Source organism: Phalaenopsis equestris, unplaced genomic scaffold (assembly GCF_001263595.1).
Source record: "Phalaenopsis equestris unplaced genomic scaffold, ASM126359v1 Scaffold215936, whole genome shotgun sequence".
Lineage (NCBI taxonomy): Eukaryota > Viridiplantae > Streptophyta > Magnoliopsida > Asparagales > Orchidaceae > Phalaenopsis > Phalaenopsis equestris.
Window position 1 is genome coordinate 11,189 of NW_018234596.1, and position 14,661 is coordinate 25,849.

Consider the following 14,661-nt stretch of genomic DNA (forward strand, 5'->3'; position numbering starts at 1 on the left):
GTATATACATTAATTGATTAGTAGTATTTCGAGCCAAAACGAGCCATTAATTGATTAGTAGTATTTCAAGCCAAAACAAGCCGAACACGAACGAACAAATCTTTGTTCGTGTTGTTTGTGTTCTACTCGTTAACAGCCGAACACGAGTTTTTTAACGAGTCGAACAAGAGCTGTTCGTGAACAACGACCATTTAGACAGCCCTAGTTGTATGAGGTATTTTGATATATATATATAACTCTTTCAAAATAAATTTATTATAAATGCTTTTAATTATATTAAAATTCATTAATTTAAATAGACATTTTTATAACACAAAAAAAAATCTCATTTTCTCCCACCCTTTAATTTTTATTATAATTTTCAAAACTACTAAACTTATACAAGTCAAATTATAAAACTAAGCTAAAGCTTAATTATTGTCAACCTACACGGTTAATCTTTCCAAACAATTACTAATAGCAGCCTAACATCAGCTAAATTCATGTAGTTCTATGTAAAGATATAAATAGGTTAATTACCTATTACTAAAGATAAAATTATCATTAATAATAATTCTTAGAGAAGTGAATCAATCGTCACTTACCTAAAATTTAATAGAAAAAACCTACTCAAGGTATCATCAAGTCCCCTCTAATCAAATTCTAAAAAGCAACCTCCTAAATTTGGACCATCCTATAAGCTTTTCACTCAAATCTTACAATCCTTAATAGCCACCTCATGCAAATTTATTGCAGAAAAAAATAAAGTTTATCACACAAACATTTGATACAAAATATGAAAGAAATCATAGAATCACATACGAAACAAACCAGAGCCCCATAATGACCACAAGTGCATATTAAACATTACAATAAAGCTTTATAACGCAAGCGAAGAGAGAAAGAAAGGCAGAGCATTGTTGAAGATGTTCTATGGCTTCTCCACAAGCGCCAGCGCATCTGCGAGGCTGGGCAGAGCAGGGATGGCTCCTTTTTTGGTGGTGGTGATTGCTCCACAAGCATTTGCAAATCTGAGCACTTCTCTCAATTTCTTTTCATCCTGTGCCAAAAAATCAAATAAAAGTTGTTTCAAGAAAAAAAAAAGATGAGCAAAGTGAAATATGGAAACAACGAGAATGAAAAATGATATTTGATGGTTTATGCCATTAGGTAACAAGAAATCAGATATTTTAAAATTCCACAAATAGGTGAACGTTGATTTAAACAATGGGAGTAAAGAAAATACAACAACAATAACAAGAGCAAAATGCCTTTCTCTCGCTAAGTGGGGTTTTCTCCATTCCCATGAGTATCATTGTTTAATTTAATTCTAATAAATTAAGATCCTTTTTTATAAAGCATGCCCCACTTATTTTAGGTCTGTTTCTATCTTTCTTGACAAGTTATCTACTCTCCTAATCGGAACATCGGATGGTCGATGTTTAATGTGACCAAATCATCTAAAGACGATTCTCTCAAACCTTTCTGACGTTGGAGCAACACCAATCCTTTCACGGATATATTTGTTTCGCATTTTGTCTCTTGAGTGTAAAACCAATAATCCACTTAATAATTCTCATCTCAGCAACACTTTAATTTATGCACCTCTTTTTGTAGCGATCTAACAAAATGGTGGTTCGATTCTATTGTCGCAAATGCAGATTTTACTATAATTTAATTTTTGAGAATTACAGCCCTTTAAATCTTTTGATAGACACAAGACAACTTGCTCAATGTCAGATAGGTTCCCAACACAACAATTTTTGAAAATAACCCATAACTATTAAGACAAAAAACAAGGCACCGTAACTAAATCCTGGAGATAGGTTCCCCAACACAACAATGATTCGGTTTATAAACGCAAAATGATAAAAAAAAATTGTTTTTTTTTCAAATTATATTTAGGCAATTTCAAGTTCATATTAAAATTACTTCCAAACAAATATGCTAAAATGATTTTTTTTTTTTGAAATTATATTATTAAAAAAAAATTTCTAATTCGTACAATTTGATTCGCATAAACATAATTAGTCAAAAGAGTATACAATAGCTGACCTGCAATACAGACATATCATCAACAGTTTTGGAGAGAAGGGCACCAACAAATGCATCGCCAGCTCCAGTGGTGTCGACTGGGTTAACCTTAAATGCATCAACAGCCCCTCGGAAATCCTACAAGTTGGGCAACCAGACCAATCAGTGCTGAAGACTCAAATCATGAGCCATGCTGAACAGAGGCGGAATCATGTTTATTCAAGGCGGACAATTGCCCCCCTGAAATTTAAGACTTTTATATACATAATAAAATTTAATATTTTTCAATGTAATTTAGAGAATTTAGTAATTTTACCCTCCCTCCATATACATTTTTTTCCCAATACTTAAAAATTAGACATTTTGTGATTTTGTCTGCCTAAAAATTAATATTGGTTAGTAATTTTACCCTCCCTCCATATACATTTTTTGCCCAATACTTAAAAATTAGACATTTTGTGATTTTGCCGGCCTAAAAATTAATATTGGTTACGCCCTGATGATCCTCCAAATCTCCTCTTCCTTCTAATAAAGAGATCCAACTCCAAAAATCCTTATCAAAGAATAAAAATGAAACTAAAGGAATATTTTTGCCTTCTAATGTTATTTGGATATAATAGTGATTATAGAGTGCTTAATGTTAATTCTTAGATTAAAAATTGGCATTTTTTGTTCTTTTTAAAAGAAATGATATTCTCTAATGAAAGTGCCCAAGAGTGAAGGCTCACCTTAGTGTAATACTTGCAACCATGCTCACCAAGGGTGACCAGTAGAAGCTTCAAGGTTGGCCGCCACAGCAACAAGGCCACTTCATCTTCTACTGAATCTTTACCAGTTAAGAATTCAAGCTCAACGTCACTAACTTTAATGATATCAGCCTGATCCCAGATGCTCAAAATTTGTTCCTTCGCCTCTGCTGCAGAAGGCCATAATGGTAGCCGAAGGTTTGGGTCATAAGAGAGTAGAAGTCCTGCTTCCTTGGCAACCTCCATGGCCTTTAAATGAGCTGACCTACATGGCTCTGTGATTAGACTTATAGATCCATAATGGAAGACTTTCGCCTGTGAAACAGTGAAAAGACAATATTAGCATTCAGATGATATTTTAAGAACACTTATAGATTATAGAGACCTATGGAATTTTTGCAAAATAAGTCCAACAGATCGATCACATTAACCATGCAACAAATTTATGAGGAAATAAGCATTAATTCAAATGAAAGAGAAAGTTATTTTACAAAAACAACAAACCATTGTCCCACTAAGTGGGGTCGACCATATGAATCATCTTTCTCCATTTTGTCCTATTGAATGTCATATTTTCATTTAATTCTAATAAATTAAGATCAACTTTTATACAACATGCACATGTCTTTTTTAGGTCTACCTCTATCTTTCTTAACATAACTCAATCTTAAAACATTATTCTCTCCCAACAAGGTCATCAAATGGTCGATATTTAACCTGATCAACCCATCTAAGGTGGCTTTCTCTAATCTTGCCCTTCATTGGAGTTAACTCCAACCCTTTCACGGATATATTCATTTCACATTTTATCTCCAAGTATATGACCACTCATCCACCTGAGCATTCCAATCTCAAGAACTCTTATCTTAATTTTCTGTTTCTCTTTTACAGGCCAACATTCTGCAATTCTCACCACCATCTTATAAAAATTTCTTCCAAGCCCAAGTCGTACTTTTCTTTTACACAATGGCCCAGATGCATTCCTCCACTTCAACCATCCAACTTGAGTTCTACTAATAACTTCTCATATATATCACCATCACTTTGAACGATAAATTTGAGATATCTAAAAAGTTCACTCTTTTTAATGAATTGATCACTAATTATTACAATCCCGCCACTAAATCTATTATTACTAAAAGTATATTCCATGTATTCAGTTTTAGATATACTCGAACAAAAAGCCTTTATATTTTGAAGTTGACCTCCATAAATTAAGTTTTTTTTCCTGAACACTCTCCCTAGACTTATCCACAAGAAGGATATCATCAACGAACAATATAGACACAGGTACATCCTACCGTAAATGCGCAGTAAGAACATCGAGATAAAGTTATTTTACACGAAAATAATTTATTTTGCTTCAAATTCTCACAAAACTTTATAGTTCCATGGAAAATACAGATTGCTGTGGATGGAAGTCGATGCCTAACCTGTGCAAGCATAGACTCAAGTATGATGACCGATTACAGATTTTTAGTTTCCAGTAAAATGGGTACAGAATAAACCAGAAAAAATGGCAGTATTTACGTGCCAAAACCTTTAAAAAAATGAATCAATTTAATCACATTTATATTTAAGAAAAGTTTATTCAACAGCAAACCAAGAAATTAAATTGAGAGAAAAGCCTCTTTTATATATATTTTTGGCTCTTAATTACACAATCCTTTGTTACGAAGTTAACAAATTAAAAGAAAAATACAAATATTATATTAAAGTAATATGAACAGCTGTTTTCCTTGAAACTTGTTCATGGAAAGGAGAGAACCAGACAAAAAAAATACAAATCCTTCATTTAAGTAATATGAACAGCTGTTTTCCTTGATATTTGGCCATGGACAAGATAAAAAATTGTCTAAGATTAGATGTAAAATTCAATAAGAAAATAAAAAATGAGACCTATACCGTACCCTAAAGAGAGAAATTAGGATGAGGGTTGTAAAATAACTAATGCAATCGATGAACAACTCAAGCCTTGACTCGACCAATACTCGACCATGTTCATTCAAATTAATATATAAATAAGTTTGAACATTTTTTTACAACTTAAAAGTAAAATGCACCATATTTGAAAATAATTAAATTTGATTATTAATGTTCACGAACAAACTCATTTATTGTTCAATGAGTAACATGTTAAATGTCCTATATTAATATGATATATTAGTCAAATAAAAACTGATTAAATAATATTTATTTAATTATATATTGAATAGTAATATATTAAAAATTTAAAATCAATGTGCATAAAAATTTAATGCAAATTCTTTTTATTTTTTAATTTCGATGAACTATTTTGTTAATACTTACTTATGTTGTTTTAATTGCACTTATAATTTATATATTATTTTATTTGGTATGAACTAGTTATATATTAATTTAAATTTTATTCAAGTGCTTATTTATCTAGATTTGCAATATTATTTGTTAATAAATTTATATAATAAATCAAGTATCCATTTGAATTTTTAGCTTATTTACTAATCTTATATGATAAATATTTAAGCAAGCCAAGTCCCAACATACATGTTCAACTCGGCTCAAGCTCGAATTGAACATATATAAACTACCCATGATTCACAAGCACGCTATATAACTTGATCATCAATATAGGTTGCATGAAAGCCCATACCACAATGATCTACCATAGAATTTCAAAAGACAACAATTGTTATCCAATCCACTCCTTTTTTTCTTATACCAACATAAAAGTATGTATGGTGAGAGCTTATTATCGTGCAGGCAAGAATCAAACCCAAAACCTTTGTGACAACTTCCAACACTCTTACCAACTAAATTAATTGGTAACCAAAAGTTATACTATCCTTTTGACAATCTTTTAAAGTCCATTACTTATTCAATTACCATGCACTGGTAAAAGATATGACAATTGTTTTCATGTCCTCCTTACGGTCCTCTATCATCCACCTGCCCAATTGCGTAGCTAGAATTCGAACCCGTGACTTCTGCTCGGATACAAATTGAACAATTTAGTGCAACCAATAACTCCATAAGCATGCACTAAAGGAACAAAAAATATAACCACAACTTTATAGTTAATAGACCAACCCTGATCCATCGTCGCATTGTGATGCCCATGATTAATTTATTTTGTATGACGTATGTTCATTACTAAATACTTCAACATGGACAATTAATTCGCACTCTCAATGGTCTAATGTCACTCTCCTTTATAAAAAACATTAAAATAAAGCACCCCCACCCCCACCCATCAAAATAAGTTACAAAATGCTTTATTTTTTAAAGGCGTATTTCCTATATAGCTCATATTGGCTTAATGGTTGGGTTGCGTAGTGAATATGACTGCGCATGAGATTTTTATTAGATTCATTGGAGAGAGAGAGAGAGAGAGAGAGAGAGAGAGAGAGAGAGGTATCCTAAAGAAAAAAAGAAATAGACGAAAATGCCAATACATAAATTTATAAGGCTTCACAAAGGATGCAATGTTTTAAGCATTGCCAATATGCTTGCAAAAAATCAAAAAAAAAATAAAAAAGACAGACGAAAATGCCAATACATAAATTTATAAAGCTTCACAAAGGATGCAATGTTTTAAGCATTGCCAATAAGTGTTTAATAGGACACGGCTTTATTCCCCACCCAAAGAAAAAAAAGGACACCGCTTTATCCCTCCAAAATAATAACAATAATAACAAATAATTAAATAAATAAAAGTACACGGCTTTATCGTTCACCAACCTTCCAAATGGTCCCCATAGCCCTGGGCTGCTCCATCTTCGTAAACATGTATGAAATATTATATTGAAAATCTACCATAAAGCTTACCCTGCTACCTCGCTCACTAGGCTACAAAACAAGCATCTGATAAATTTTCACCCAAAAAGACGAGATGAATTTTTCTCCTTCTACCAAGAGAATCCTTTTAAATTTATTTTTCATCTGCCGTATTATATAATATGTTATCTATGTGATATAGGTGAAAATTACTCATAGTTGAATTATCATCATTTTTCATTAAGATTAAAATACATCAAAACATTAAAAAAATAAGAATGACCAAACATTAAATAAATGGCCTATTAGAAGTCAAATTTTATAAATATCTCTTATTAAAAGACCAATTTTATCCATGCATTTCACAAATCATATTCATGAAATTGACTCCATACTTCATTGAAGTTTCAATATAAATCCTTCTCAAAACCTCCCCTTTCTGAAATCACAATCGTTTTTATTCACGCCATTGGACCAATGCATCAAGAAAAAATTGATGCATTCATTAGAAAATCATACAAACATACAAACTAGATACAGAGCACCGCTCAAAAGAAAAACAGAGACCAACATAAACAAAACTCATTGATCAAGTCATCTTAAGATTTTAGTAGTCACAAAGAAAAATTTACATCTATAAGCATTTCTTTTTAGAAAAAATTTCTATAAGGAAAGTCTCAAAAATATTGAAGGGGCCACTTTCGCCTCAAAATTTAGGTTTGTACAAGATCATGTACATATCTAACATTTTCAGACTTTCTTATGAATAAAAAATAGCCAAAATACGTGAAATTTATGTAATTTATTCACAAATCTCTACAAAAGAAACTTACTCGTAGATCAGCATTTTTTTATTGCATTCAACAAGAAATTTGAGTCTATTGCAGACATTTGATCATAGAAGTTGAGGGAAAAAAAAAAATATTTAATGCCAATAAACTTTTTTTTAAAAAAAATTCTATGAGGAATTCCTTATAGGATTTGATCTATTGCAGACATTTGATCATAGAAGTTGAGGAAAAAAAAAAATTTAATGCCAATAAACTGTTTTAAAAAAAAAAATTCTATGAGGAATTCCTTATAGGATTTGATGAACGAATAGTTTATGAAGCACAACAATTTTAGCCTAAATTTCAATAAAACTTAAAGCCGGGATCCAGGAAGATTCCCCCATGGAAATAACATAATCAGCTCCCCTATTTCAAAAGGGGCTCTGCTAACCTTTTTCAGAAAATGAACGTCAACCATTTAAATAACACAGATCCATCAAAGTGACATATAGATCTATAAAAACTAATCAAGCCAAAGCATTATTTCAAAATAAAAGCCTACATGAAAATAAATAAATAAATAAAAAGGATTTGGACTCTGGAAAGGCCAAGGTAGTTTTAGCACTCAGAACCATAGAATGTATCAAAGGGCATTAGTGGAAATAAAAAAATTATAAAGCATTGTTTCGACAAAAGATCTAAGAAGAAAAATCTAGAATCCATGAAAAAGGGGAAAAGGGGAGGAGTCTGACGAACCCTGCGGATAAGGTCGAGATCGAGCTCAGCTGGCGTAAGAAGCATATCGGCGCTAGGGTTACGATAGAACATAAACTCCCGCTCGCCATCGGAACGGAGGGTGACAAAAGCTAGCGCGGTGCGCGCACCGGCGTCAAAAGTAACGCCTTCGTCAGAAACGTCGTTGTCACGTAGGATCGCGGCGAGCATGCGGCCGAACTCGTCGTCGCCGAGTTTTCCCATGAAAGAGGATCGGCCTCCGAGGCGAGCGACGGCGATGGCCACATTCGCCGGAGCTCCTCCGGGGGCCTTTATGAACCCCGGCGCTTCCGCAAGCGATACGCCCGATACTGTCGGTACGAAATCGATCAGCATCTCGCCGAAACTCACAATGAGACGATCATCTTCGCCGCCGCCAATAGCCATCACCGGACGGAAGGGAGGGAGAGAGAGGAGAGAGGTAGAGATAGGAGAGAGGGGGAGGGAAGAGAGGAGACTTTCGGATCTGGATGATTTATTATAGTAGCGATGGAAGGGGAACAATGGATTACGGCCTTACTGGTCCGATGAAATTTCAACCAGATTCAACGGCCGAGATGGTGTAATTTTTATTTATAGTGGCGCTGCACGTAAAATTGAACGGTGCGTTGAAATTAGTTGGTAAGAATTGACATTTAAAAGCTGAAGTGGAAATCAAGGTCGGATTAATTAGAAATTCTGATTTATTTATTCAAATATAATTCAAATATTGTTTTTTTAAGGTTGGCTGAGTATTTGATCAAACTGAGTCATAGTAAAATTTTAAATTTATTATAAATAAATACAAAATTTTAACTTAATGCTTATTTTTTATATTATATTTATATCAATATTAATAGAAAGTTTAAAATATAACCATCATTAATTTAGAATATTTGCTCCACGTCAAAATCTTACGCAAAAGCCGACATGCATAAATATTAATACGTTTATATATGAAATTTTTTGTTCTCATATAATAACTCTAAAATTAACTAGCGTTGTTTCAAAGGTTAGATCTGTTCAGTTATTGAATTGATACCTCACCAATCAGTTATTGTTGAAAACATACGGTCTATTGCGATTTATGCCCTAATCTCGAGAAATATAAAGTATCTCTGACACATCATTCTAGGCTTAATCATTCTCAAGTGGAGTCGATTTGACCTCTTCCATTACAGGCTACTGTCGTCAAACAAAAAGCTCTGACATACAACCTTTTATAGATCAAAAATCCTTTGTGGATTTCCTTTAATCTCTTCTATTAGAGGCTACAGTCATTAAACAAAAGTTTCTCCATACATCCTTTGATAAGTCAAAAATTCATGGTGGATTTCTTTTGACCTCTTCCATAATAGGTTACAGTCGTCAAACAAAGGCTTCGACCAACAACCTAGGATCGACCAACCATCCTCAGTGAATTTCATATGAATATGTTCATTATGAGTTAATACCGTCAAGTATCTCCTATTATATAACTCAGAACTAGTCTTACATCCTTAATAAAATTTTCTTTCAACCATACCCCTAAAAGTTGAGCCTAGGGGACAAGACTTGATGGGAAGTTATGGTGCTCTAGGAAGTCAAGCCTCGAAAGGCACAAATATATCAAAGACCTCACAAGACTACAAGCTTCAGAAGGCTCAGGTACATCAAAGACCTCAGAAGGTCGCCAACCTTAGTAGGTACCGGTTCAAGCTTCTATAAGACATAGATTTGAGAGGGCACGACCTCAGAAGGCATGAACCACCAAAGATATGTGATTCTTCATTTTATAAAATTTGTGTGATAACTTTAATTGCAGAATTTCATACGATTAAGAAGTCATAACAACCTTAGAAACAAACAACAAAATATGTTTCAACATTATCACAAAAAAGACACTCAAGGGACAAATAACCATTTACTTGTAAATTAAAGAGCCAATGTCAATTGATTTGTTCATCGGAATGTAATAGTTCAATGTGGTTCTTTCTCGAGTTACCTCACTGAAGTGATTAGTAGGAAGCAAGCTAATATAAATAAAATAATGTTAGGCATTAGAATGAACATTTAGCTTCGAGAAAGAAGAGTTTACCCGACATCCATTCTTAATCTTCCATACTCCATTACAATCAGTAAAAAATTGCATAATCTCATTCAATTCCTCTTCAGTAGGATGAAACTCAGAATAGAAACAAGTAGGAACACTATGCAACTTATAAATGTGATTTATCTGAGCAGATCTTATATCCACATATTGCCATCTCACATAAACTAAATCATTAGGTAAATTTGTGTATAATTCTCTAACTACAGAAATCACAGCAACGACAGTGAAATAGCAAAACTTTCCCACTATCGATCTGTAATCATATATTCTATCGTTCCACCAGGACGAAGGAAACTTCATTCTGCAATCAATTTTTTAGATTGCAGATTGTTGTACCGGTCCTATGCTTTCATGCTCGCAAATTTATCAGCATCAAAAACTCCCTTTCCTTCTCCTCTTTTCCATTTAGTAGCATGAAAAAAATCTAGAAATTCCAAATAAAATTCCAATAAATCCTAATTATATGATTTTTAGCCTCCAACAAACATATTCTAAACTAAATAATCATTCACCCATAAATTTCTTACCATTTCGACCAAGTTTTGAAATTTTCAGCTATACCCAACATGTGGAAGAAATCCATGGTGAAATAAAAAATTTCCAGAGCAAAGATGAAAATCTTACCCAAAGATGATGAAATCTAGAGTTTAAAGTCTTTCCTCAAAGTGAATCAAGCACAAAGCCAAGCCTTAGGGGAGCAAAAATGTACAGTAGATGAAGAAGACGAACCAAGGTCAAAAATAGAGTCAACCGGCAATTCAGGCCCTAAAACCTGCTCTCAGGTTGGCTCCACGCTATAGTGTCATTCAAATGCACCTAAAATTTTACGATTTTTTATATCATGACTGAGAACAAAAAATCTAAGACGTTTAAAGTCTAGCTTTCCAGTTTTAATGGCCATTTTTGGTTTGACAACATTCCAAAGCTTAAGATTCAAATACTCAATTCATCAAATATGGTCTTCGTTTAATAACAACACAGATTTGGTTTTCTTATATTAATAATCTTTTTAATACAAACGACACAAAAAAATTAGAGATAAAAGGTCAATACAACACAAACACAATATCTAAAAGTTCAAATGCCTTGACAAAGACAACATCGGCACACTACACAGAAGAACAAATTACTAACACATTTAGCTCTCTATGGAATCTCTTTAGAATCACTAACACATTTAGCTCTCTATGGAATCTCTTTAGACCTAGTTGTGATCAGAGGTGTCATTCTTCTGTGCACCCACCAATTAATTTTGATCGTAGGAATGATAGAAATGAGTGTGAGGAAATTCTGAAGCCAATTTCTCATCCACTAATTTGTGTTATACATGTCACCTGACAATCTTGAAAACATGTCAAATTGCTGAATTGGAGATTCAACTGCGAATCCAAATGCTCATATTGATGGAACAAGTTTTTAAGTTTGGTGTGCAATTGAAAGATCTCACCTTCAATCTTCCCAAGTTTGTCCATAAGCCGCTACAAACTCAATGCAATAAATTCATTGAAATACGTCTGAGCATCCTTACACGCCATCTTCTTATCTTCAAATCTCCCATTATCATTGCTCTCCATAATCCTTAAAATAGAAATTGATTTCTCCACTCTCAAATCTCACCAAAATGCTAAGAAAAGTCGAAAGAACACTTCTCTTCCCGTCCCAGGCTAGTTTATAGAAAAAAAGAGGGAAGAAAACTGAACTTTGGTTGTTCCAAAGAAGTTACTCAAACTGTGGCGCTATGCGCTAGATCTGGCGCTATAGCGCCAGACCAACTTTCTCAAATTCCAAATTTCTTTCTTCCAATCTTCAATTCCATTAATAAAATAATGTTTTGTGCCAACATAATCATGTAAGACTTCAACTTACATAAAAAACTCATCACAACAAAAATCAAGAATCAAGTCAATCATACCGATAACTATGGGTAGTGTCCCACAAAGCACTTGGTTTAACATCGTTAGCCTGACATATCAAATGTTTTAATATGGTTGACCCAATATTAAGATCTCCTTAAATGTAGGGTTATCTCAACTTATATAAGCTTTTAACATGTTTCCATTTACCTTAATTATCCTTCTAGTCATAGGATATTCAATATCAACAACTTCATTTGGATAAACTCTTATCACAATAAATAGTTTTGACCACCTGGACTTAGGTTTTTCTAGAAATTATTTCAATCTTGAATTGTATAATAGAACTTCTTGACCAAGCTTGAAATGCTTTTTCAAAATTCCTTGATCATGCCTCATTTTCATTTTCTCTTTATAATGTCTTGTATTCTCATAAGATTCATTTTCATCTCGTCAAGCTCATTTAATTGCAATAATCACTTATCTCCAGAATCTTTCAGATTATAATTAAATTCTTTTATTGCCCAATAAACTTTATGCTCTAATTCAACAGACAAATGACAAGTTTTCCAAATATGAGCTGATCTGGTAACATTCCTATAAGAGTTTTGTAAGCAGTCCTATAAGCCCATAATGCAGGATCAAGGCTAGGAGACAAATCTCTTCAATTAGGATTTACACTCTTTTCCAATATTCTCATAATTTATCGATTGGAAACATCTGCAAAGCACTAGTCTGATGATGATAAGCTGTAGCAATTTGATGTTTGATTCCATATTTTTGAGTTTTTGTTTCAATTATTCTATTCTTAAAATGACTTCCTTCGTCTGTAATGATTACAATCGACATTCCAAATTTTGTAACAAAATTTTTTCCTTAAAAATTTTGTAACAAAATTTTTTCCTTAAAAATTTTGTAGTTTTAGCATCACATCGAGGCAAAGCAATCGCTTTAATCCATTTTGAAACATAATCGACAACTATTAAAATATAAATTTTTCCAGTAGATGGTATAAATGGTCCCATAAAATCTAAACCCCAAATATAAAAAATTTGAACTTCAAGACTAAAATTTAGGGGCGGTTTATTTCTTTTTGAAATATTACCTACTCTTTGACATCTTACACATGTTTTTTATATAATAATTAACATCTCTAAATAGTGTAGGCCAATAAAATCCAGATTGTAAAATTTTAAATATAGTTTTATCAACCCCAAAATGTCCCCCAAATTCAGATTTATGACACTTTTGCATAATTTCTTGAGTTTCTTCATTTGGTACACATTTTTAAATAATTAAGTCCTTACATTGTTTATATAAATAAGGATCATCCAAAAAATAATATTTAGAGTCATGAATGAACTTTTTAGTGTGATGGCTATCAAGCCCGTAGGGTAAAAATATTACTAACTAAATAATTTACTATATCAGCATACCACAGAACTTGTCATTCATTAATTCCATATTATTGTTCATCAGAAAAATATTCATTAATTTCATCTCTAAAATTATCATTTTTCTTTTCAAGCCTTGATAAATGATCAGCTATTTGATTATCAGTATCCTTCATATTCACAACTTGAAAATCAAACTCTTGCATTAGAATAACCCATCTAATTAATCGTAGTTTGCATCCTTCTTCATCATTAAATACTTTATAACAGAATGATTAGTATGCAAAATATATTTGGTTTATCAAAAGCATATACTATAGCTAATAATTCCTTTTTAGTAGTAGTATAATTAATTTGAGCTTCATTTAGGGTTTTACTAGCATAATATACTTTAAAAAAAATTTTATCATATTTCTGCCCTAACACAACCCCAATAGTATAATCACTAGAATCACACATTAATTCAAAAGGTTTTGTCCAATCAGGTGAAGCAATAATAGGTGCAGTGATTAATTTTCTTTCAATAATTAAAGGCATTAAGACATTCCTCATTAAAATCAAAATTAGCATCTTTTTTCCAACAGTTGACATAAGGGCTTGAAAATTTTAGTAGTATTTAATATAACGTCAATAGAAACCAACATGTCCTAGAAAACTTCTTATTCCTGTAAAATTAGTAGAGGGCGGTAGTTCAGTAATAACTTGAATTTTTGTTGTATCTACTTTCATGGCTTTCTTAGAAATCTTATGTCCCAAAACAATTCTTCCCGCAACCATAAATTGACATTTTTCTCAATTAAGAACAAAGTGTGTTTCTTCACAGTGTTTTAGAACCCTTGTTAAATGATTTAAACATGAATTGAAAGAAGTTCCAAAAACTGAGAAATCATCCTTAAGAACTTCAATTCCTTTTTCAATTAAATCACAAAAAATTAACATCATACTTCTTTGAAATGTTGCAGGTGCATTAAATAATTCAAATGAGATTCTCCTAAAAGAAAATGTTCCATAAGGACTAGTAAATGTTATTTTCTCTTGATCCTCAGGAGCAATAGGTATTTAGTGGTGACAATAATATCCATCCAAAAAGCAAAAATAATGGTATCTAGCTAGTCTATCCAACATTTGATCTAGAAAAGGTAGAGGAAAATGATCTTTCCTAATGGCAACTAATTTTCTATAATCCATACAAATTTGATATCCATTGACTTGTCTTATAGGAATTAATTCATTCCTCTCATGTGCAATAACAGTCACTCCTCTTTTCTCAGGAACACGATGAAT

General features: G+C 32.4%; 1 protein-coding gene across 2 annotated transcripts; it reads right to left on the bottom strand.

Moving 5' to 3' along the window:
- Positions 1-698: 698 nt before the first annotated feature.
- On the bottom strand, positions 699-8,608 carry LOC110037155 (probable fructokinase-1). Of its 2 annotated transcripts, none has more exons than XM_020741732.1 (4): positions 8,042-8,608; positions 2,742-3,074; positions 2,035-2,151; positions 699-1,039 (listed from the first exon to the last, which is right to left on the bottom strand). In XM_020741732.1, exons 1-4 carry the CDS (start codon positions 8,444-8,446, stop codon positions 911-913), a joined length of 984 nt encoding a protein of 327 aa, XP_020597391.1. In that variant the 5' UTR covers positions 8,447-8,608; the 3' UTR covers positions 699-910. The 2 variants fall into 2 exon arrangements, with proteins under 2 accessions (XP_020597391.1, XP_020597392.1); XM_020741733.1 differs by lacking the exon at positions 8,042-8,608 and adding an exon at positions 7,737-7,778.
- Between the last annotated feature and the right edge of the window lie 6,053 nt (positions 8,609-14,661).

Coding starts and splice junctions, on each gene's coding strand:
- LOC110037155 (XM_020741732.1), bottom strand. CDS start 8,446: ATGGCTATTGGCGGCGGCGAAGATGATCGTCTCATTGTGAGTTTCGGC. Junction 3,075..8,041: donor ATCTCGACCTTATCCGCAGG/GTTCGTCAGACT, acceptor ACTGTTTCACAG/GCGAAAGTCTTCCATTATGG. Junction 2,152..2,741: donor GTTGCAAGTATTACACTAAG/GTGAGCCTTCAC, acceptor CCCAACTTGTAG/GATTTCCGAGGGGCTGTTGA.